We start from the raw sequence: 24,757 nt of genomic DNA, 5'->3' as shown, positions 1-24,757 counted from the left end.
ATCTCAGCATCTGGGTGGAAGCTGCCTATTTTTCTTCCCCACATAACCAGGGACCATCTGTGAAATTCATTTTCCAACTAGATAGCTGCTCTGAGCAGAATGAACATAAATGCTCACTGAAAATTTAGTAACCAGGTAAATAACCAGTTAAGTATGCATTCACCTGCAGTATAAAAACCACCTTTAATTATAAACAGAATATACTCAGTGGCAAATTTTCTTTTTAAACTCAGTATCTGTAGAGCTAGAATAAAAGCACCTCTTTGCTAGCTACTCAGCCCTTTTGGCCAAATTATCTTGAATAAAGAACCTTTGGGGGTCTGTTAAGAAAGCTCTTAATTCTCTTCATACTCTTCTCTGCAGTGCTTTGTAACAGCTTTTGGATGCAAATTTTCTTCAGCATCCTTTTACACTCAGCTTTTTACAGGTAGGTAGTGCTTAAGAAAAGTTACAGAGGACTAAAGCCTAAGTCCTCACTTTTCTTCTTCCTGAAGGTAGGTGAGTTTGTCCCCTTGATAGTGATACTGTTTTACTGACACTTTTATAGCACATGGGCCTAGAAGGAATTTTCTGCTCTTGTGTTCACTGTAACAGGACAGGGAGATCAGACAGCCCCAGAACCCTCTTCCATATCCAGTGTTGGACTATTAATTTTTTGTGCTATTATTGGTATTGTTCATTAACAATGTAGTTAAAGGGGGAAGGCTCCACTGCATTCTTTGGCTAAGGCCTGAGGGTGCTTGCTGGTTTGTAATATCTAAATACTTGAGGTTTTTTTTCGTTTTGTTTTTCTTTTAAAATTCTTCAGGGAGAGAGAAGGGATGGTTTCTGAGGGGTTCTGAAAAGTATGGTTGAATGTGCAACATACAGGTAGGTTGTCAGCCGAAGCTGAAATGTACGCATGTAAGAACTTCCACATGTCTCCCCCTCCCCCCACACATATATTTTCTTCTTCTTTAACTGTACTTTTTTTCCCTTTCTTCTAGAAGTTGAGGCTGAGGGAGGATGGTAGGCACAGGAAAACTTGGCAGAACTGCTCTGTGCTTTTAAAACCAAAGTGCCCCCTCACCCCCTGCCCCCCCCCAAAAATTATTTTTTGGTCTAAGCACTGACCAGTCCATTATAGATATTTCTTTGATTGTTTTTAAACAGGTGCCACCACAAGGGGTATCCTACTTACTCTCTTGCAGGTCTTAAAGCATCCCTTTGTGGGAAGGGTCTCTGGGCAAGCAAGTGTTACTTGGTCGGCTGCTTGCTTCCCTTTTTCCACCAGGGATGATGTCATAAGTCAAAATAACAGCATATTCCAAATTTCAAAAGCAGTTGTGGCCTGAGCACAATTGAAATTTAGCAGAGTTTTTCCTTTATAGCTTTAGAGTAACTCTTCTGCTTCTCTGTCACTCATAATTCAGGTTCTGCCTTTGCTTCAGAACATGAGCAGAAGAGTCCTCATGTGATGCTAGTTGTTACTGCAGTCATGGTTGAAACTCATTTAGGGAAAGGATTTCAATATTAAGCTGTGGGGCTGCTTCTCCCCAATTCCTAACAATCCATTGTGTGGACTTTTCTCATCTAAAAGGTTGGTGGCTTTTGCTTGGGATCAGTGCTCTATTCACGTTCTTGCTGGTCTCTGAACACATTCCTGTTGCGTTAAGACTTGAAAGATTTGTAGATGTGTGATGTTCAGCAGGCACAGGATGCTAAGAGCTATGTTACTATTCTTAGTTTGTAAATTGTCCTTTTGATACCATCTTGTTTTCTTTTGTAGGTATAAATAAAACACTGTTGACAATAAGGTGTGAACTTTTTATTGCTTGAAAATTCTCTGACTATAGTCCACTGGTAGTTTTCTTAACAATTTTTATTTGCTTCAAGACCACATTCGGGGGTGTTTGATTGAGTAATCACCCTAGCACCTAAAAATGTGAAAGGGAGGTGGGATTGATTGGTCTTAATGGAAAGATTGTGGAGTCACAAAGCAACAAGGCCAGGCACCTAGTAGGTAAAGGCTTGGTCATTTGTTTCCTCATTGGTAAATGGTCGTCATGGTGGCGGTACTCACTTAGGTTACTGGGATTAAAGTACTGTGTGGAGCTGCTGTGAGCCATAGGAAGACCCAAATCTGTTTTAAAGGTGAGGAAGGAAACTACTTCAGTCTAGCCAAAGCTGATAAATTTGGCTTTTGCTTTTGGCTTGAAGACAGAAGTTGAAGTAACACTTCACACCTGTAATACTAGGTCACCTCTGTATCACTCCCTAAACTTGAAAGTGAAAATCAAATACCATGCTTCTAGTACTTGAAGTCTGATCTTTGGGGGCATTTGCCTTATACACAGACCTCTTTCCAGGTGGGACTGTTCCTTAGCATGAGGCTCACGCTAGGACCTTGGGAGCAATAGTACATGGGTTAAGCTAAGATTTCTTGATAATCCAGTTGACGTGAGGCCCCGTGCTTGTGTAATTGGCCTAGGTTTTTTATTGCTGCTATAATTTAAGGGACAGATCGGTGAGAACATCTTCTACGTAGAATGATCAGTGCTTTGCTGAAATCCACACTAAGCGTTTTTCTCATTTTAATTGTAACGTTTGGTCCGAGTCCTGTAGAAGTGGTCCAGGAGAACATTTCAAATACTTTGTTCAGTGTTCTTGTTAGGGTATAGAACCATCTCTGGGGCCCTCAAATTGGCATTGGAAGACTTAACTTCTTTCCTTTAAGGACTAGAAGAAGATGGAGATGAAATTAGAATTTATCACATGAAAAGACTCCCTTACAAACTGCAGTTTCTCTAATTCCCAGTTCATAATAGGTGTTTGTTAAAGCCAAGGGGGAAACTTCATCCCAGGTTAACTATAGACTCATACACCACCTCCCCATCTTGGTTACTGATCCCACTTTCCCTTAGGCCATAAACTTGGCCTCCCTTTCTGTTTCACATCTGTCCAGTGCCTTTGAGATCGGCCCAAAACAGATGACCTCTGCCCACACACAGGCGACCTCGTGAACAACCACAACTGCCCCATCCCTGGTCTCCCTACTTGGCTGCCTTTTGCTCTACAGGGCAGCTGCTGGGCTGCTGCCTGAGCCTTCCAGTGGCTGCGCTCAGCAATCAGCGGAATGCAGACCCGTAACCCCTCATCTTGCTTGACCTCTGAGCTCTCCAACTTTATACATTGTGACCACACTAGCCTTTTCGTCCTTTGACACACCAACCTGGTTCCATTCTCAGGGTTCCTACATAAGCTATTCTGTGGAATCTTTCTCCTATATTTTTCTAACCAAGTATTCTGTCAAATGTCCTCCCATAGTTCTCTCTACACAGTGGTTGCACAAGTACATGCAGTATCTAACTGGTCTGTATTTCTTCATGGTACTTGTTTCCTGAAAATACTTGTTCATCTTCCATCAACTGAAGTAAAAGCACCAGGAGGGGCAGAGACTTGTATCTATACATTCACTTCCAGATCCCCTCCTGTTGAATGGGTAACTCCTTGTGCAACCCTCCAGAGCAACCCTGCTCTGTCTGGTACCTACCTTTGGTCACATACAAGTAGAAGAAGTCACAGTAGAAGATGGTTTGTACTACTCCAGACACCACTGCAATTTGGTCATAGAAGTTCTCAGTCTGATACCGCCTGATCCAGTTAGCCAGGTAGAGTGCCCGGTACAGCCCAAGAAAGAACAGGTAGTGAGTAGTAATGGTCTCCGCCTCTCCAGTTTTACTGATCATGAAGAGCTGGGGCAGGATGGCCACTGATTCCAGGTAGATAGAGAAAGTCCAGAGGACCTGAACCAAAGAGATAAGTGGCCAGAAGAGGTGAATCAAGACCACGAAGGGGCCCATCTCTTTAAAAGGATGTAATTACTGGAATAATCTAGTGCAGCAAAAAAAAAAGTTTCTGAAATAATCAGTGTATCATTCCACCCCTCTATAAATACAAGATATTTCTAAAAGATTGAAGCAAAGTGCTTTTTTTTAACAACATCACATGAACATTTCTTTAGAACATAATTTTTAATTGTTGCGGAACTTTATTGTCTAAACTCGTCTTAATTGAAGCCATAGTTTCTCAAAATGCAGTCCGTGAACACTAGCATCAGAACTTGCTGCTACGTTTGCGGGCCCCCAGGTTCTTGGGCTGCAGCCCAGACCTCCTGAGTTGCAATCACAGCCTGGACTGTGCTCTAGTAACCAGCCACCTGTGGGACGGAAGGTCTCCGCCATAAGCGGTGCCGGGATGCCTGCTCTGTTAACATAAGGACTATTTGGGTCCCTTCTCTTACCTCCAGGGGAGTAAAACTGTAGTTCTCAAGGAAGGAGAGACCAATGACGGGGACCAGAAGAAACTCCAGGCGGAATGTGTCATTCTCACTGTCAAATGTCTTCCGAAATTTCCCATAGATCATGTACACTGTGACATAGGCACAGAGGAGAAAAACCACCTAACAAGGGAAAGAAACACATGGGAATCAAGTCATTTTCCAACCTATTTGCTGGGCTTCCAAGCTACCCTGAGTTGGGACTTACCAAATAAAGGGCTAGTGCACTGCCCCAAGGTGGACAAAGTGAAATGTGTGTGCAATTTCTCTTGAGTCATTGGCCTAGATTCTGAAGCTAATGACCCTTTTGTTAAGTAACTCCATGCTTCTAATGAGGACTGATGGCACTAACTATGAACACTCAAAGGTGCTCAGGCCTTTCCTTACTGCAGAGCGTTAGGGAGAAGACCAGAGTTGGTCTCTGTCCAGGAATTTAGCAGTGGCTGGAATTCCAGGGCTCTTAACTCAAATTCCTGGATCTGCCTCAGTGACTTGTGAGCATTCTTGCACCAGGACTGACATCCTTTGAATCAGCCGATCCTTGCTCCTTCAGAAAAGCTCTTTTTCTAATCACAGTAGCTGCCCTCCAGCATGTGATGGTTTTATGGTTTGCCAGAGGTTCTCAAATTTGTGTGTGCATCAGAATCACATAAATGGCCGCTTTCCCCCCCGCCCCCAGAGTTACTGCTGACTCAGTAGGTCTAAGTAGACTTGAAGATCTGCATTTCTAGCAAGTTCCTATGTAATGCTGATGCTGCCGGTCCAGGAACTCACTGGCCTAGAGAACTCCTATTTGTACTTCAAAACTCAGATTAGTTTCTCACCAGAATGAGGCAAATATACTTTCGTCACCATAGCTCCATGGGAACCCATTCACTGCCCCCCATGATCACATGTTCTGTAAATGTCTGTGTACCAGTCTCTTTTCCCTATGGGAGGGGATTTCTGTAAGAGGGTCCTGACTTCATGTCCACCTCCAAATCCCCAGCCCCTAACTCAGGGCCCAGCACAAAACATGCCAGAATGAATGAATGAATCAATGAAGTGGTGATCACTTCCTCACTTCGCAAATGTAGAAACTGGCCTGAGGTTCCTACAACTCATTCAGCCATGCCAAGTGCTGGGTCTGCAGTCCCTCCCAGGGCTATCCAAGTCAGACCCTTGGGCAGAGGAATGAACTAAGTAGGTGGTGTTTGCTATTTCTGTGTTGACTTTAAGTAAAGACCATGATTTTAGGACCTCAGACTGAAGTTCACACAGTTCAACACCCCACAGATAACATCATCCATTCCAACAAGATGCCTGGAATCCGAAAGGCACATCTCTGATATGGAGGGGAAAGAGAACCTGCCTTGGTTAAGTATCTTCTGGGTGCTAGGCACTTTACATATATTTTCTCATATAGTCTTCACAATAGTCCTGCAACATAGGTAGAATTCCCCTCACATAGCCTTTCTTCCTTAAAAACGGAACTATTAGATGATGTGCCCAACTTAAAAACTACACTTCCCAACCTCCTCCGCAGATAAGGATGGTCAGTAATGTGCAGGTGAAAGTCACTGGGTACAGTTTGGAAAAGGCTCTTTACAAAGGGCTTAGCCAGCTGGCAGACACGCTATTGCTCTCTCCCCTTCTTCCTCCTTTCTGCCCAGAATGTGATGTGATGGTAAGGAGTTCTAGCATCCATTTTGTGAGCCTGAGGCAACCTTGAGGGTAGATGTCACATCTGGACTCTGTATAATTTGCAGGGCCTCTTGAATTGAATTTCAAGATGGCAATAGCAAAGCATTAAACCAAGCGTGGGGCCCTTCTGAGCAACTGCACGGGGCACACATCTGTGAGTCCTGGTCACACTAAAATGATGGAGCAGAAAGTTAAAAGGAGTTGCCATCGCAGCCCTGGACAGCCCACCCCCAGATTCTATGTTATGAGTAAGGTAAAAATAGATTTTTTTTTTTTTATTTGAGAGAGAGAATGAGAGAGAGAGAGAGAGCACAGGAGGGGGGAGTGTCAGAGGGAGAGGCAGACGCCCTGCTAAGCAGGGAACCTGATGTGGGACTCGATCCCGGGACTCCAGGATCATGACCTGAGCTGAAGGCAGTCGCTTAACCAACTGAGCCACCCAGGCACCCATGAGTAAGGTAAAAATAAACCTTTATCTTATTTAACTATTTTTTTAAAATATTTCTTTATTTTAAAGAGAGAGCACGAGCGGGAGGGGCAGAGACAGAGGGAGAGAGAATCAAGCAGACTCTGAGCTGAGCATGGAGCCCAACACGGGGCTCGATCTCACCCCTGAGATCATGACCAGAGCCGAAACCAAGTGCTGGACACTTAACCGACTGAGCCACCCAGGTGCCCCTAAAATAACTTTTATTTTAAGTCTCTGTTACCAGCATCCAAGCAGTAACATTCCACTTCACTGACTCTGAAACCTGTGCTCCTTTCACTAACCCATGTTGCCTTAAAGAGTTCGGATGGCTGAGGGGCGCCTGGCTGGCTCAGTCAATGGAGCATGTGACTCTTTTTAAAAAAAATTTTTTTTTTTTAAAGATTTTATTTATTTATTTGACAGAGAGAGAGAGAACACAAGTAGGCAGAGAAGCAGGCAGAGGGAGAGGGAGAAGCAGGCTCCCCGCAGAGCAGGGAGCCCGATGCGGGACTCGATCCCAGGACCCTGGGATCATGACCTGAGCCGAAGGCAGCCACTTAACCGACTGAGCCACCCAGGCGCCCCGAGCATGTGACTCTTGATCTTGGGGTCGTGAGTTCAAGCCCCACGTTGGATGTAGAGCTTTAAAAAAAAAAAAAAAAGAGCTATGATGGCTGATTAAAAGCTCAGAAAAGGGACGCCTGGGTGGCTCAGTCAGTTGAGCGGCTGCCTTCGGCCCAGGTCATGATCCCAGGGTCCTGGGATCGAGTCCCACATCAGGCTCCTTGCTCAGCAGGGAACCTGCTTCTCCCTCTCTCTCCGTCTGCTTGTGCTCTCTCTGTCAAATAAATAAAATCTTTAAAAAAAATAAAAAATAAAAAATAAATTAAAGCTCAGAAAATGCCTCACCCCAACATAACCTCTAATGGTTATGGCCCAGAGCCTAAGACATCAGAGTGGAACCAAGAGATGCTCAGTTTCTCCTATAAAACAGGGCCGTGCTTCAAAGCAACAGCTTCCTATCACAAAATGAAGTCCAAACTGTTGACCTGCGCCATCCGCCCTCCCCCAGCCTTCTGATGGCAGCCCCACCTCCATCGGGCAGCCCTGGCCTGCTGAGCTCCCGCCTGTCCTGTGAATACAGCAAGCTTGTTTCCGTCCTGGTGGTCTTTGCACCAGCTATTCCTTCTGCTGGGAATGCTCTCCGCTGATCAGCCCATGGCTGGTTCCTTGTGTCACACAGACCTTGACATTTATGTCACCTCTTCAGAGAGACCCTTCCTGGTCATACTCCCTAAACAGCTTCCCATTCGTTCTCTATCACATCACCCAGTTTTTAAGATTTTTTTTTTATGGGGCGCCTGGGTGGCTTAGTTGGTTAAGCATCTGACTTTTCAGTTCAGGTCTTGATCTCAGGGTCGGGAGTTCAAACCCCAGGCTCCATGCCCAGAATACTTTAAACAAACAAACAAACAAACAAACAAACAAACTTTTTTTAATTAAAGGAAACGTCACCCTATTTTAATGATTTGCATAGGCTCATCCCTAGCCAAAGATTTTCTTGCTTGTTTTATTATTTGTCTCCCCACTTAGAATATAGTTTCCATGAGAATAGGAGCCTCTTGGGGCGCCTGGGTGTTAAGTGTCTGCCTTCGGCTCAGGTCGTGATCCCAGGGTCCCGGGATCGAGCCTCGCATCGGGCTCCCTGCTCGGCGGGAAGCCTGCTTCTCCCTCTCCCACTCCCCCTGCTTGTGTTCCCTCTCTCGCTGTCTCTCTCTGTCAAATAAATAAATAAAATCTTAAAAAAAAAAAAAAGAATAGGAGTCTCTTATGTCTTCTTCAAGTTCCTGGCTATAGTAGGTGCTCAATAAATAGTTGTCAAATGGATGTCGGATGGATAATCTCTCTGAAAGCTCAGAGTTCATGTTTGATTTTTTTGCTTATTTTTTAACCATTATAATAGCTAACCTTTGCTGACTGTTTAATATATGATGGCTATTGGGCACCTGGGTGGCTCAGTCGGTTAAGCGTCTAACTCTTGGTTTCAGCTCAGTCATGATCTCAGGGCCGTGAGATTGAGATGGAGCCCGAGCCCTACCTTGGGCTCTGCACTCAGCGGGGAGTCTGCTTGAGATTCTCTCCCTCTGCCCCTCCCTCTGTCCTCCCCCACATGCGCTCTGTCTCTCTCTCTCAAAATAAATAAATCTTAAAATATATATATATGATGGCTATTATGTATTTGCATGTATTACCTCATTTAATTTTCACCACAAGCCCTCTGAGGTGAGTACTATTATTATCCTCATTTTGTAGATGGGGAAAGGGAGGTACACAGAGGCCCGAGGCCTTGCCTGAGCCCGGGTCCCACAGCGGCTAACAACACACCCAGGTCTGCCTGCCTCCACCGCCTGAGTTTGCAAGCACACTATCTGGGTCTGTCGGGCTCAGCAGCGCCCGCCACCATGGCCACCCACCCCCTCACCTTCATGACTGTGTTGTAGATGGAGATGAAGTTGGTGAACAGGTCCAGGTACCTGGTGGTGAAGACGAGAGCGAAAAGGATCTGGCTCTTCCCAGAGATGCCTGTGGCCAAAGGAGGATGGGAGACAATGAGAACACAGACTCGTAGGCCCGCCAACACTCCAGAAGCCCAGAGCCTGAGCTGAAAAGGCCCACAGGGTGTCCAATCCCACTTAGTGACAACACCCTGTCCCCGCACGGTCCCTCGCTGAGGGTCAGGAAACAGCCCTTCCCGCTGGATCACTTGAGTTCCTCTCATGAGCACAAACACCGAGCTCCCAGGGCCCCGGCATGGGCCTGCCCAGGTTCAGTTCCCGGCTCTGGTAAGCTGAGGCGGGGGGTGGAGGCGTCTCTTCGTTCCACCCCGACTTCCACTGGCGGTCCCCAAAGCTCTGTCTTCTGGAGAGCAAGTCATGGACTTTATAAAGTGTCAATTCACCAGGGGGACCAGAGCGGGTGGAGGAAAAAGCAGGGCCAGAGGAGCATTCAGTTTTATTTTCCAAATTTTAAAAATTAAAAATACCTTTTGTTTAGTTATAAAAGTTATAACTATTTTTACCCTTCGTAAAAAAAGAGAATACATAGCTATAAATAAAAAAGCAGCGGTCACCCGAATCCCCAACACTCAGTGTGCGTCCTCCCAGATCTTTGCTGGCACACGTGGCCACATCAAGTTGACAAAACTGGGGTCATACTTTTCATGCTACCGCCTCACCTGCTTTGGTCTCTTTTTTTTAACTTCTTATTTTGAATTAATTTTATTTTATTTTATCTTATTTTTTTTAAAGATTTTATTTATTTATTTGAGACAAAGAGAATGAGAGAGAGAGAGAGCACATGAGAGGGAGGAGGGTCAGAGGGAGAAGCAGACTCCCTGCCAAGCAGGGAGCCCGATGCGGGACTCGATCCAGGGACTCCAGGATCATGACCTGAGCCGAAGGCAGTCGCTTAACCAACTGAGCCACCCAGGCGCCCTTGAATTAACTTTAGATTGGCAGAAGAACTGTAAAGATAGTACAGAGCGGTCCCAGACACCCTTCACCCAGCTTCCCCCAACGGTGACATCTTGCCTAATCACAGGACATTTACCAAAACTAAGACATTCCCACTGACACAGCGCTGCTGACCAAACTCCAGGCTTTATTCAGATTTCTCCCATTTTCCCACTCATACCCCTTTTGTGTCCCACAAGCCAATCCAGGAATCTAAATGCTAAATGCGGTCATGCTCCTGAATCCCCCCGTGGCCACTTTTGCTATGTCATGGAGGTGGGTCCAGGGCAAGGCGAGCCCTGTCCTACCTCCCGTTCCGTTCCTCTTGCTCGACGGACAAGCCCTCGCCAGTCTGGACACCTCAGCAAACCATTCGCATCAGTGATACCTGCGTTTCTGATCCAAAGGCCAACTCTGTCCTCACTCACCCAACCTCCCCAGAGCCAGCTGAGGAGTGTCTGTTCAGAACCGCATCCTTCCCCTGGCTTCTGCGACCATCCACACTGCTGGCTCACCGCCCCTGGCCGCTCCTGTCCTGGCTCCCTAATTGTTGGAGGGCTACCCCGGCTTCTCCCTGTCCCTGTGCCATCTCATCCCACATGCCAGGGATGCCCCAGCTCTAGACGCTCCTCCGAGTTCTGACCTATATAGGCCAGCCTGACCAAAGTCACCATCCCCTCAAGCCCCTCCTCCTGTCTCCCCTCCTTTGAGAATGCCACCACCATCCCCTCAAGCCACGAAACCAAGAGCCATCCTTGAGTCCCTCCCCCGTGTCCCCCCCAGCTCCACTACGCCCACTTCCATGCCCCTTGCCCGCCCGACGCCCTATCTCAGAGGTCTCACTGGTCTCCCCAAGTCCTTCCCTGCTGCCAACCCACCCCCCTCCATTCCACTTACCAACCAATGGCCTATTGGTAATGGATCGACTGGGGACTTGGGCACCGAGAAGTGACATTACTTGATTAAAGGTCTGGTTCCTTTATTCGCCTAAATGGTGCCATATCTATTCCTCTGGTGCTGGATATTTTGGGGAGGGGGACAATTTTAAAGACTGAGGTTGAATACCGCTGAAGCCCCTAACATTCTGGAGGGTGCTGGGTGCCCGTGCCAGCCTTCCTAGTAGTATGGCAGGCCTGAGCCTCACACTCCTCATTGTGAAAGGAGCGGCCTCACAGAGGTGGGACAGGACTGACCGGAAGCCTAAAGAGGACTTGGCGAGAACGTGCGTGCCCCCTTGGGGGTCTGGGACTTGGACTTGCAGCAGTGAGGCTGGCTGTGGGCGAGGGAGCCCACCCCAGGCATGGGGCGTGGAGTCCAGGAGGCCAGCTCTGGGCTATACCTACTGCTCCCCCATCTCCCAGAGGCCTCACAGAGAGGTCCTCAGCACCATTTAGGAGGGTCCAGGAGGGGACTCTGGTAGGGGACAATTCGCTACCCCCCCCCCCCAGCCTTCCCCAAGCCCTCCCTTCTCTGCATCCTCAGCCTGCTAGGTTCCTGGGCTTTGCTCACATTTTCCTTAGTGCTTGGGAGCTCGGGCAATCTTGAGCACAAAGGTTTTCACACTCTCTTGAAAGCAGTGAAAAATTTCCACCAGAGCAAGCCATGCTCAGGGAGAGAGACCCAGGACATAGAAGAGAACAGGGGCCGGTACCCAGCCAGAGTCCCTCAGGGGTCCACTGAGCACATATGGGACCCACTACAGCCCTCCCTCCATTTCACAGATGGGGAAACTGAGGTTCGAGGTCACACGGTGAGTCAGTGGCTGAGTGAGAACTAAGCCCCAGTGTCCTACCTTTGTGTGTGTGTGGGGGGGGAGGGCAAGGAGTGGTCAGGGAGGGTCTCACCAGGCTCCGCATCTCGGGGTGGACAGGGCTGGCATCCAGGCACCTCACCTCCTCAGATCCCAACCAGGCCTATGCCAACCCCCTCCACACACACCCAGGATCCAGCACCCAGCTGCCCTTTTCCTTTTTCCGCAGCACTTAGCACGTCTAACAAACCTATCATTTACTTGGTTGCTCCGACTGCTGCTTGTTGGCAGTTTCCCACTGCTAGAAAGTCCGCTCCCCCAGGCCGGGGGCTCTGTCCCTGCTTTCCTAGTTACGTCCGCCGGGCCTAGGGCCGTGCTGGTAGAGTGGGTTGGGGAACAGCGCCCCCTCCTGGTCATGGTTGCTCATCCCGCTCAGGGCCCTCCGCGGAAGAGCAGGGCACGTCCGAGCTAGATCCCTCCCCTCACCGGAGCTGGGAGCCCCTCCCGGGGCTCCTGCCTCACTTCCCCGAGTGGGAATCTGAGGGGCCGTGAGTGCCTATCTCTCCAGAGACCGAAAACTGGAATGGCCTGCAGGTCCAGAACCACTCCCTCTGCAATGCCTCTCACCCCAGCACCCCCCCCCCCCCTCACCAACGCCCCCCTCTCTCGGTGGGTCCACACAGCTTTCAGAGTGACCTGCTTCAGGTCCCTTCCGGGGCCCCCTCCCCTGCTCTCCAAACTTCCATCACTCCCCAGTCCCGACTCCCTAGCCTGAAACACAAGGCCCCTTCACATTTGGACCCCCAGCCCCCCTGCCACTCATCTCCCTTACGGACCACCCCCAAATCGGGCTGCTCGCTGTCCCTGGGACATTCCCTGCCCTCTGCGACCTGTGGGCTTTTGTACCCCCAGTGTCCTCCACACAGCACACCCTTCCTGGGCGACACCCTGCCCGTCCTCCGGGACCCAGCACAGAGCTGCTGCCTCCATGAAGCCTTCAGGGGTCTGCTCTCTGCCTCCTTGGCCCCCTGCCCAGCCTGCACTCACCTCTGTATCCCCTCAGCCCCGTGCCTAGCCCAGGGTGGGTGCCTCCGGGACACCGGCGGACAAAGATGGCTGCAGGAGGCTTGAGCAGCCTCTTAACGCACTGAGTCTCTTTGGCTACCACCCGTCCTGCTGTGAAACTTCTCCAAACCCCCAGCAGGGCTTCCACACTGCTGGGACCTCTCCTGCCATCCCTGGGCTTCGGCTCCGGGGCAGCTCCGGGCTCACCGGGGCCGGGCCTGGTGTCCCTCCTGCCACATCACGGCCGCCTGTGCGCTCGCAGGCGGGGGAGGGAAGAGGGCCCAGCCCGAGGGGCAGTCTGGAGGGGGCAGGGGAGAGCGGTGGGGGAAGGAAAGAGAAGGCCCCCGGAATTGCAGGCTACTTCCTGTGTGCATACCCCCCCCCCCCCCCCCCCCCCCCCATCCCCTCGATCCCACCGCTGCTGGAGGCCTCGCCTGCTGCGGAGCGAAGGGAGGGACTGGCAGGAGCAAGAGGGTGTCGCCTCCTCCTATCTCTGTCCTCTTCCCACGAGCCGTGGCGGTGCCGAGGCAGGGACGGCGCGGGGGTGAGTGGAGGCGCAAGCCCACCCTCCGTCCCTACTCCCCACGCGCCCGCTCTTTGACCAAGTACAACTTGAAAGTTTCTTTGGAAGCTGAGCTGTGCAAAAAGAGTTTCAAGCACCGCCAAGCCGGAGTCCTCACCTTGCAGGCAGGCGGCATCGGCTGGCCCCGGCCCGCCCCCGGCACCCCCACCCCTCCCCCCTCACCCCCCCCCCCCCCCGCCGCCCGGGGCGACCCTCACCCGAGCAGCACTTGGACCTCCAGATCTTCCCCAGGAGCAAGATCATGGCCAGGAGGTGGCTCAGGTCGCCGAGGATCCGGAACACGTTCATGGTGCCCCCGGCGGCCCGGCACCGCGCGCCGCCAACTCCCGGGAAACTTTGTGGCGGGCGAGGCGGCTGCCACGTCCCCGGCCCGGCTCTGGGTCCCGCGCGCCGCTGCCCGCGCTCCGAGCCCCGCGCTCCCCGCCCGCCGCCGCTCCGCCAGCGCACTCCCGGCCGGGCGGTGACGTGGCCGGGCCGGCCGCCGAGCCAGGAGAGCCAGGAAGCGCCGCCGCCCGAGATCCCGCCTCCCGCCCGGCCCAGCGCCTCCGGCCCGGGGCGGGACGGCCGGGGCGAGGCGGGGGGGGGGGGGGGGGGTTCCGGCCGCGGCCTCTGTCGCCGCCCCCCCGCAGCCCCCGGGGCCTCCCGCACGCCACCTCCGGCCAGCTGCCGCGCCCAGTCCCGCCGCCTCAGTCCGCTCATCTGGACCCCGGTGAATAAGGCGGACTCCAGGGTGGAGTGGGGTTCCGCGGGCTAGCGCTTGGCAAAAGCCTCGGGGGCTGGAAGTACCCCATAAATGTCACCCACTGCCCCTGTCACCATCAATCTGGGGTTCAACTCCTCCTTCCTTGGAGCCGGATACCTGGCCCTCTCACCTGTTCCCTGGGAGAGCCACCTTGTTCTGCCCTGACCAGTAGGAGGTGAAGGGGGTAAGTCATGGCCCTCAAGTTTGGAGTCAGGCTGACCTCAGGTCCAGCCTCCGCGCTGTGCGCCTTCTGTCTTGGCCTCAGTCGATTCATCTGTAGAATGGGTTACTGTACGAAAGATGTCTGTCAGGGAGATCCAGGGCCCCCCTAGTGTTTTCCTCTTCTTGGTATGACAAGATGATAAACAGGAACACAGGCCAGGAGACTCCAGAGGGCCGTGGGCTGTTGGCCATCAAGGTGGGAGGAAGAGGGAAGGGCGAAGGACCACCGGCAGGCAGGAGTCCTCCCAGTGCTGTGTGACCTGAGCAGGTCCACCCACCCTCTCTGGGCCTTGGTCTCTGCATCTGTAAGAGTGGACCGCATAAGCTAAGGGCCTTTATTACCACCCTCCTTTTGACCCCAGTAGGCCCTTGTCCCACCCAGGCCCTTCATCTCTCCCTAAACACTGGCCTCCTCCCACCTCCATCCCCACCACAGCCAGAGAGGCTTTGCTATGATGGAATCTGTCACTCTCCGACTCATCACCCTTCCATGGCTCCCTCACCATGACTCCCAGGGCAAGGCAGTCCTCTGAGACTCTCAACGTGGTCCAAGGACCAGCAGCATCTGTATCACGGGCTGGGAAGGCAGAATCTCGAGCCCCACCTCAGACCCACTGACTCTGAATCTGCGGTTAAAGAGGATCGCCGGCTGATTCGTGGGCACATGGAAGTTTGAGAGGCACTGATCTAAACGATACTACCGCTATTATTCCCATTTTACACTGGGGAAACTGAGGCACCGAGAGGTTAAGTCACACAGACTCTTAAGTAGTGGAGCCTAGATTCCAACACGCTGTCTGACTCCAGGGTTTATGCAATTAGTGCGGGTTTTTTTTAAGATTTTATTTTAAAGTGGGCTCGAACTCATGACCCCAAGATTAAGAGTTGCATGCTCTTCTGACTGAGCCAGCCAGGCACCCCCAGGGTTTATGCAAATAAATTAATACATTACACTGTGGGTCATCATGGGAGACGATGAGCTCTCTGTCACCAGAGGTTGGTGAGCAGGGGGTGGGTGCCCATTTGTCAAAGATGCTGCAGTGGGGACTCCTGCCCTGGCAGGGAGGTTGGGATGACAACAGCCATCAGGTATTGAGCACTGACTGGGTGCCATGCATGGGTCAGGCACGTAAGTGAGTTCTCTCCATTCAGCCTCGACAGGCCCCCTCCGCAGTAGGCTTTAAGTCCTCACTTTGTAGGTGACAGCTACGGAGGTCCAGGGAGGTGAGGTGCATGGGCCAAGTTTCTCTGGGAGGAGGAGCCAGGCACTCATTTCGGGGCTGTGACAGATTCTCAATGGGCTGCTCTGTTCCCTGCCCCCCCCCCCGCCCCGGGGCCAGTCCTGCCCAGATGCCTCTCTTCCAGCATCACCCAGAGAAGGCGGTGGCTATTTAAACCCCTCAGGTGTGGCTACGGTTCTGGGCCCTACCGGCTGGCATCTCCTCAGCACCCACCTCCTCCCCAAGCCAGGGAAAAGCACGTGCATTTGCCATTTGGTGAAACATCTGTCCTCCTGAGAAGCAGTCCCAACTGCTGCGGGGGCTGGAACAAGGCTAGAATTCTCCTCTTCCCTCTCTTTCTCCAGCCCTCCCCCCACCCCCCAACCCCGGGAGAACTGACCGAGGCCAGGGAAGGTCTGAGAACCATGATGGTGGAAGGGACAGAACCCAGGCTGGGTGGCCCCAGGACCAAGATCTTGAGCCTGCCATGTCCTCTCCTTGGGCTTCAGCTTTCCCATCCGTTAATGGGGATAATGAAGGGGAAATTATTGCCAACTGGTGACTTGGTCCTCCTTGCAGATAGTCTTTCCAGTCTCCCCAGGAAACCAATACTCCCTGTCTCAAGACAGAGAGCTCATCACCTCCATTTTATTTTATATATTTTTTTATTTTATTTTATTTTTTTTAAAGATTTTATTTATTTATTTAGTTGAGAGAGCGAGAATGAGAGAGAGAGAGAGAGAGCACATGAGAGAGGGAAGGTCAGAGGGAGAAGCAGACTCCCTGCTGAGCAGGGAGCCCGATGTGGGACTCGATCCCGGGACTCCAGGATCATGACCTGAGCTGAAGGCAGTCGCTTAACCGACTGAGCCACCCAGGCACCCGTCATCACCTCCATTTTAAAGATTTATTTATTTATTTATTTTAGATAGAGCGCGTCCACAAGCAGTGGGAGGGGCAGAGGAAGATGGAGAGAAAATCTCAAGCAGACCCCACGCTGAACACAGAGCCCCACTTGGGGCTCAATCTCATAACCCTGAGACCATGACCTGGGCCAAAATCAAGAGTTGGCCACTTAACCGACTGAGCCACCCAGGTGCCCCATCATCACCCCCATCTTACAGATGAGGAAACTGAGGCTCAAACTTGTCTCTTGCTCCCCCAGGTCACATAGACCCCTCTCCCCAAAGTTCTACCACTCTGTTCTTAGTAATGAGCCCTGCCTTTTTCATACCTACCCCATCTTTAACGTGGAGCATTTTTCAAAGCTCCTTGTGGAGAAGAGGGAAAATCATGAGCTCATTTAAAACACTCGGCCCTTGCCCATGCCAGCACTTTGGCCACCTGCACCATCAGACACTATCTGTCCCTGATGCTGGGTGGTTCTGGGCACATCCCTCATCCCCATGAGCCTCACTTTCCTGACACCCCGAATGTGTCTGCTGTAGGAATGCAGTTGGGGGGAAGCCAAGAGGGAAATTTCCTTCAGCTCAAAGGGCAAGGGTTCTTTTTTCCCCATTAACAAAGCAAATTGTACATTCAAAGTCAAAGGAGAGAGAGAATGGGGGAGTAACTCAATTATAGAAAAAAAACGTGTACAATGATCTCTTTTCCTTCCTGGTCCTAGCTCTTTGTTATACTTCACCGCCCTAGTGAATATCATGCCAACTGCGTCAAATTCTGTGTGGATGTAAAGTGAAAACCACTATCCTGAGGATACCCCACCACTTAATTGGCTGCCTTTCGCTGGGCAGGGCCCTGGAAAGAATGGGGAGCTCTGGGCCCCAGCTCCTGGGACTCCCTGCAGGTCACTAGGGGCCGCTATGGCTTCCTTTGGCATACACGCATACACGAGTGGATGCTCGCCTGTGGAAGGAAAGAACTCTTCCCAGGCAGCCCGAGGTCCCACTCCAGAGGCACGGTCAAGTCCATTCCCTAACCTAGGCTGAGGGCAGCCTTTCTCTTCCTGCGGTTCTGCCCCAGGTGTTCTGGAAGCACCCCCTTCCCCAATATCTTTTGAGTGACATGCAGCAGGACAAGTACAGTCCAATTTTTGCACAGCGGGAAACCAACGTTCCAAAACCTCTCCTCCACTTTCAGTTCCAAGCACATTTGTAGACCAGCTGTGTGCTGGTGCCTTACGGTTTGAACCTAGAGGCAGCCTCAAGGAGCCCTTGGGGCACTGTGGGAGGAGGCCGTGTCTGTGCATGCGTTAAATATAGCACAGATGGAGAGTAATTACCCTTGTTGGCGGAGAGTTGAGAGGAGGATTGCAGTTAGGAAGTCTTCAAACGATGCCCCAGTGGGCTTTGCAGGATGAGTAGGAGCTTGCCTGAAGGACAAAACCTGGGAGAAGAGAATAGGAGTCCCAAATAGAAGCAACCACGTGTGTCAAGGCACAGAAATATGATACAACCCACTCTTCCAGCGCATTTTATTTGTACAGCTCTTTAAAAGATGGGAAAACGGGGCGGGGGGAGAGAGGGGAAGGAGGAAGGATGAACGTCAAGGTTAGACAGACCTTTGTTCAAGTCTCAAGCTTCACCACTTACTGATGAGCTGTCAGAATTTGGGCAATTCGTTTTATCTTTTCAAGTCATACTGTTCTCATGGGTAATCTGGGTGTAAACCAAGTACTGACTTCATAGGTTAGTTATCAGAATCGAAGTTAGCTAGGTACCTAAAGCGCTTTGCAAGGAGTAAACCACTGATCAAATACCAGTCCCTTGCTCCCCTTTACTGGACACCGAGGCCCAAAGAGGGCCCGCAAAGCAGAGCCAGGAGAAAACACGAAAATTCTGTGTTCTCAGAAGGCGATCACTCCCTCGCCGGTTTATTCCAGAAGTGCAAAAAAAAAAGACAATTAAAAATAACCTCTGGGCCCGAGGAAGCCTTCTGGGGCGTTAGAAGTGTTCTGTATCTTGCTCGAGTGGTGATTACACGGGTTTTATGCATATGTAAAAATCCATCGAGCTGTACTCTTAAGATGTATTACAGTTTGTAAGTTACACCTCAATTACACAAAAAAGAAAAACATAACAAACCTTGCGACGATCCGCTGGCGACAGTGTCTTTCTGAGACACCAAAGACCACTCTCGGAGCGCGGCGCAGGCCCAGCGCCCTGCGCTCCGAGTCGTGCGTGGCGCGCCTCGGCCGCCTCGAGGTTCCCAAGGCAACCGCAAGCCGCTCGCCGCGTCTCCCGAGTGACGAAGCGTCAGCGAAGACCCGGAGCCCGGATTGAGGAACCGGAGCCACGGAGCGAACGGCGCGCGGGGGTTGGGGGGTGGTGGCTGGAGAGAGGTGGTGGCTGGCCAAGGGCGGAGGCGAGCGACTGGTGCCCTTCGTCCTTGCGCTGGCATTCTTTTTTTTTTTTTTTTTTTTTTAAGATTTTATTTATTTATTTGACAGAGAGAGAGAGAGAGAGATCACAAGTAGGCAGACAGGCAGGCAGAGGGAGAGGGAGAAGCAGGCTCCTTGCTGAGCACAGAACCCGATGTGGGGCTCGCTCCCAGGACCCTGGGATCATAACCTGAGCCGGAGGCAGATGCTTAACCATCTGAGCCACCCAGGCGTCCCTTGTGCTGGCATTTTTGAAGGCATCTGGCAACCACCACTCCCTAGCCCTGTGACCACAAACTGCTGGGTGAATACACCTCTGGGATTCGCTCTCAGCTTTCCAGGAGGGGGGATGGACCGCTTGGCTACTCCCCAATATCACAGAGTGAGTCAGGGGCCAAGGCAAGCCCTGCACCCCGGTGGCCTGCTTTCCAGCTTGTGCAGACCAGCCAAGTGGAAGGCTCGTTGGTAGAGCTGGGTGCTGGCACCTCCTTGGGCACTGGTTCCAGCTCAGCCAGGAACTTGCTGTGTGGTCTTCAAGTCCCCTCTCCTGCCTGTGTCACAGAGAGAGGGGACAGCACCACCAATAGCTCAGAGTAGCTGTTACCAAGCGTGTGAAATAAGGAGTGTAAAAGTGGCTTATAAACTGTAAAGTGTTGCGCACCTGTTACCATCACTGCTGCTACTCTATTGTCTTCTTGTCCTCATGATCAGTCCGGCCCCAGCTGCGGGCTCGGTGACAACCAGATGCCCAGTGAACCTGGGGCTCCCCACTCTCCATGCCCAGAGGTTTACAGTCTCCGGGTGAGAGTTCCCTCCCGGAAATTCTCCCTTCCCAAGGAATGGACCCAGGGTAGATCTCCCAGGCGCCAGGGATCCTTTGATCCCCAGACCACCTACTGGAGGGATTCACAGAGATAACAACCTCCACTCACCCTCCTCTACACCTCTTCCTAATCTCCTACCCCGTAGCTGGATCATAGAAGTTCCCCACCAAGTGAGGATGTCTGGAGAGCCCGGCGTGGCTCCTGCCCAGAACCTGATGGTAATACCACTTAATGCTCTTTGAATGTCACATGGGGGGCATGTGTTTGTACAGTTGTGTATTCATGTGCTGTGAGACCATATACACATCGGGGTGCGTGTGTGTGTACACGGGCCAGGCATGCCTGCGTGCCTTGGTGTTTGTGTGTACTTGGGATTCATATTAGAGTATGTGTATGTAAATGTGTGTATTTATGGCTGCGAGGTGTGTGCTTGCAGGTGTGTGTTGTGTATTTGAGGCATATGTATTTACCCGTGCATCTATTTGTGTCTTTGGTGGTGAATGTGCACATCAAAGGGGGCATTTGTGGGTTTGTACTTGCAGTGTGCACAAGTGGATGTGTAAAACCGTGAGGGCTGTCACTGTGCATGTGTAGGTGTGCTGGGGGGTTTCCGTGCGGGGGCTCTTTTCTCCCCCATCTCCCCTCATCCTCATCTGGGTGACCTTCCTCCAGCTGAGGACTGTGGCTGAGGCCACCGGCGTGCCCAGGCTAGCTCTTACCCCCTCTGCTGACCTGTGGCTGCCCGGGTCATCGGCTTGCCCCAGGCTTTGGGCAGTGTGGGCAGCGGGAGCAAGGGCGGGTGGGTGAACCTGGGTCCAGGGCTCGTGTGCCACCCCCTCCCCTCCGGCCTCCTCCCCTCCCCACAGCAGGAACAGCAGCGGGGAAAGGTTGGCGGAGGGGGGCTATTTTGGGAGCGTCTCCTTAGCAACAGCTGCCACGGGCCGTCTGTGGCGGTTTTTCTATAGGTGCTAAAATATTCCACCCTGGGGACTGCTGAGTGCTGGGGGGTGGGCGAGGGTGGGAGTGGAGGGCGGGAGAGACCCCTGCAATCTTCCATCCGCAGGGCATAGCCTGCTGGGATGGGTCTTGGCCCTCCGGACTCCCCTTGCCCCTTTCCCCCCCTTCGCTCCTCACCCCTCACGGCTGCTGGGACTTTAGAGTTCGGAGGCAGGCCAGCTGTGTCCTGGTCTGATTTCTAATCTAAGCAGCTGGGCTGCCTCTGTTTGTCCCATCTGTAGAATGGGCTGGCCAGACTTTAAGGAAGTCTTGAAGTCCCAAACCCCTGGACTCCGTGACTCTGGCATTTTGAAGGGGCCCGTCCAGTCTACCTCCCCTGCTCCTCCCCCTGCTTGGCCCAAGCCCTCTCCACTGCAGTCCTCCCGGCCCTCTGTATAGGCTCTCAAGGCCTCTGTGGGACCAGGGAGGCCTGACTGGGCTCCCAGAGTGAGCCAGTTTGGGAGTGCTCTGCTGGCCTGAAACGACCTTTCCCCAGAAACTGGGAACCGATTTCAGTTCTGGCTCAGACACTTGCTTATTCCCTGAGTGACCCTGGGCAAGGCACTTCCTCTCTCTGTGTCTCGGTTCAGTTTCCTCACCTGCGAACGAGGGATAGTCATAGAGTCTCCCTCATGAAGACGTTGTGAGGATCAGATCTGAGAATGGAAAATGGGCCGGAAGTTTTGGCAAAATGTCCAGTTGGACGAAGGTTTTACTTACCATCATTACCCATCAAACTTCAGAGCAAGTCTCACCCTTCCAGAGAGCTGTCCCTGGCCACGTAACAATATGACCCGTGCCTCAGTTTCCCCATTGGTAACAAGCGCCTGCATCATAGAGTTCTTGTAAGGATTAAATGAGACAATACCTGTGAAGGCCTAGAATGCTGCTGGGCTATTGTTATCACCCCAGGGGAGGGCCTGTTCTCCTCACTCCTTTCGGGGGGCGCTTTTGTGTTGGATGATGACAAAGTCTACTTGCCATTTAGGGACCCAGTCCAGACTGTCCCATTATAGATGAGGCTCCTGAGGTCCAGAGAGGATAAGCAACTTGCCCAGGGTCACCCTGCTTCTGACATTCAAGCCTCTCTCCCCTGCCCCTGCCAAGCCTCTGCACACCTGTCTCACATCCCTCCCCACCTCTACCTCCCACCCCTCCCCTTCTCAAATATGGGCTGGACAGTGGTGAATTCTCCCCCTAGTCTTCTGTCATCTCAACAGTGAGGCTCTTATCCTATGACACAATAGGATGTCATACAGATGAGGACACTGAGGCACAGAGAGAAGTGAGCTGCCCAGAGGCACACAAGGCTTGGGGGGGGGGATGACTCTTTTTCCTGGGGTCCCTGAACCTCTCTCTGACTGGAACTGCCCCTTCTACCTCTCCCCACCTCCTCCCAGTCCAACCTTGGCCTCCACCAGACGCTCCTTACAGGAGATGAGCAAGGGGGGGGGGTCCCCAGACCGCAGCCCCAGGACTAGCAAGGTGACCATTACCAAATGTTTCCTCTCAACCCTATGACATCACAGCCACCAGGCCTCCCCCTCCCATCTCCCAGAAGTCACTGTCCCTGAGCCCTTACCTTTTCCTTACACTTGTGCCCAGTGACCTAGCATCAGGACTGATCCCACAGGAACAGAGGGTCTGGAACTACAGACACCTCTGTCTGCATTCCCCACCTCCTCTGCCCCTCTTCTTCCCCCCACATTTCCAGGGCAGCCACCAGGCCAGGGCTTTGGCTAGGTGAAGAGACCACAGGTCATTTGCCTCACCTGCATCCTCTAATTTCCATGGAAAGGTGTGATAGTGACCGGGCACTTATCTGCCACTGACCCAGGATTCAGATTGCTTAAGTTCATCCATCCATTCACACCGAAGAGTCATGTGAAGGAAAGCCAGTCTTGGCTGCCTGCCTGTGAGGACATCGCCGACTAATGAGGGAGCTGGGCATGGAATGGGTCATCCGCAATGGGGCTCCGCACAGTGTCGAAGGGAGGACTGAGAAAAGATGGTCACATTTATTGAACACCTACTATGAGCTGTGAATTTCTTTTCTTTCTTTTTTTTAAAAGACTTTATTTATTTATTTGACAGAGAGAGAGACCACAAGCAGGGGGAGAGGGATAGGGAGAAGCAGGCTTCCCGCCGAGCAGGGAGCCCGATGCAGGGCTCGATCCCAGGACCCTGGGACCATGACCTGAGCCAAAGGCAGACGCTTAACGACTGAGCCACCCAGGTGCCCCAAGCTGTGAATTTCTTGTGCATCGACCTCCCCTAATCTGCCCCTGTGAGGGGAGGGACTGTTAGGGACCCCATTTTACAAAGAGGTTTGATAAAAAAATTGGAGTACCAGGGCCGGATGAATGAGTGAGTGGGTAATGACTTCTTCTGGGGGCACCAGGAGGCCCTCCCAGGGGAAGTAGTGGGGAGCCTGGGCTGGGAGAGCAGTAGGAATTCCCTGGGCAGAGAAGGAGAAAGGGCACTTCAGGCAGGAAGAACAGCATGGGCAAAGGCAGAGAGGTGCTGAAGCATCTGGTATGTTCTGGAATCTGTGGGAATCAGGGTGTATGTGTGGGTATATAGGGTGCTGGATAAGGTGGGGCCTGACTGTACATCATGCTGAGAACTTGGGACTGGATCCCAGTTGGAGGTGGAGAGGATCCACGGGGAAGGAAGACAGTCATGGTGGTTAGTGTGCTGGACACATGCTCGGGGATCAGCTTGGAGAAGACACTGGAGGAGATTTCATCTTCAAAAAATTCTCAATCTGGCTGGGGTGCCTTAGTCTCTCCGCCTCTTAACTGAGACTAGCCACAGATGGCCAGACTCCCAGGGAAGTTCTTCTGGCTGTCTAACTATAGGTGTTCTCTCATCCTCCACCCTAGTGAAGGAGCACTTTCCCTCCTCAGGGGGTCGGGATGAGGTGGCAGGATCGCCAGGGAGGTGGCTGGCTCTCAGGGGCTGGGGGTGCTGGAGTCTGCTCCCCATAGCCCAGAGTGTGGGGCCCAGACCTGGGGCACACTCAGACGGGTATCCTCCCCTGTAAGGACAGCTTGGAGTAATGGGGATGCAGAGAATAAGAGACTGGGGTTTGGTCCGGCTCTGCCACCTCTGGGTGATTTTGGACAAGCTCACGACCCTCTTTGGCACTCAGTCTCCCCGTCTGTAAAATGAGGGGTTGCTGTCTAGGTGACTGTGAGGGTCCCTCCAGCCACGCCACCTCCGTCTCCCGGAGCACGGTCCTTAAGGCCGTCACTTCAGGAGGGGAAGGCGATCACTGAACAAAGTGGCCGGGAGCCTCCAAACCCAGGACAGACCCTCTCCCACCCACCCCCTTCCCGGCCCAGAGGAACCCAACCGGCCGGCCCCTGGGGGCTAGAAAATCCGGGAGCGGATCCTCGGAATGGGTTCTGGGAGGAGCGCTCCTGGAGGGAGGAGGAAAACCCGGGCAGGATCCGGGGCAGGAGCGGGGCCCCGCAGCCCCCAGCCCCCGGCCCTGCCCCGCGCGTCCGGCCGACGCGAGCGGGTTTGAAGACCCGCTGGGCCGCGGGGAAGGGGCCGGGCGGGGCCCCGCGGGCTGCCCGGGGCCCGGGGGCCGGGGGGGCGCGCGGCCTCCGCACTGGGGCGCGGGTCACGTGTGAGGAGGGGCGAAAGTCTCGCAAAGCGGGGCGGCGTGCCGCGAGTTGGGAGTTCTCGGCGCGCCGCGGGCGGCGGGAGCTCGGGCTCCCGGGCGAGCCGGGGACGCGGCGGAGGCGCGGGCCTGGGTCGGAGACAGCGGGGGCCGCACCGAGAGTGGGAGGGAGAGAGAGACAGAGAAGGACAGACGGAGACCGGGAGGAGGACAGATAGAGACGCGCAGGGGAGACAGGGCAGAGGCGGAGGGAGGCAGGGGAGACACTGGGAGGGCGGCAGGGAGAAGACAGAGACCCCGCAGGGAGAGACGGAGAGACCCGCACGGGGACAGAGGAGACCGGCAGAGGGACAGAGACCCAGGGGGGCAGCCGGGGTGGGTGGCAGCGGATCCCGGGCCGGC

General features: G+C 52.8%; 1 protein-coding gene across 2 annotated transcripts; it reads right to left on the bottom strand.

The window, feature by feature from the left end:
• Window positions 1–973: 973 nt before the first annotated feature.
• KDELR3 (KDEL endoplasmic reticulum protein retention receptor 3) lies at window positions 974–13,774 on the bottom strand. 2 transcript variants are annotated; one of them, XM_032416297.1, is made up of 5 exons: window positions 13,578–13,774; window positions 8,953–9,053; window positions 4,283–4,441; window positions 3,533–3,785; window positions 974–2,718 (listed from the first exon to the last, which is right to left on the bottom strand). In XM_032416297.1, the coding sequence occupies exons 1-5, from the start codon at window positions 13,666–13,668 to the stop codon at window positions 2,678–2,680; spliced, it is 645 nt and encodes a 214-aa protein (XP_032272188.1). In that variant the 5' UTR covers window positions 13,669–13,774; the 3' UTR covers window positions 974–2,677. The 2 variants fall into 2 exon arrangements, with proteins under 2 accessions (XP_032272188.1, XP_032272187.1); XM_032416296.1 differs by having other exon boundaries at window positions 974–3,785.
• Window positions 13,775–24,757: the final 10,983 nt, after the last annotated feature.

This window comes from Phoca vitulina, unplaced genomic scaffold (genome assembly GCF_004348235.1).
Source record: "Phoca vitulina isolate PV1807 unplaced genomic scaffold, GSC_HSeal_1.0 scaffold19, whole genome shotgun sequence".
NCBI lineage: Eukaryota > Metazoa > Chordata > Mammalia > Carnivora > Phocidae > Phoca > Phoca vitulina.
This window is presented reverse-complemented; position numbering and strand designations above follow the sequence as displayed.

Bases quoted from the DNA above. Each gene is read 5' to 3' on its own strand.
- KDELR3 (XM_032416296.1), bottom strand. From the start codon at position 13,668: ATGAACGTGTTCCGGATCCTCGGCGACCTGAGCCACCTCCTGGCCATG. The intron at 9,054-13,577 runs GTGAGGGTCGCC...CTTTGGCCACAG, and splicing joins GAGGTCCAAGTGCTGCTCGG to GCATCTCTGGGAAGAGCCAG. The intron at 4,442-8,952 runs GTGAGGGGGTGG...TTCCCTTGTTAG, and splicing joins TCTACAACACAGTCATGAAG to GTGGTTTTTCTCCTCTGTGC.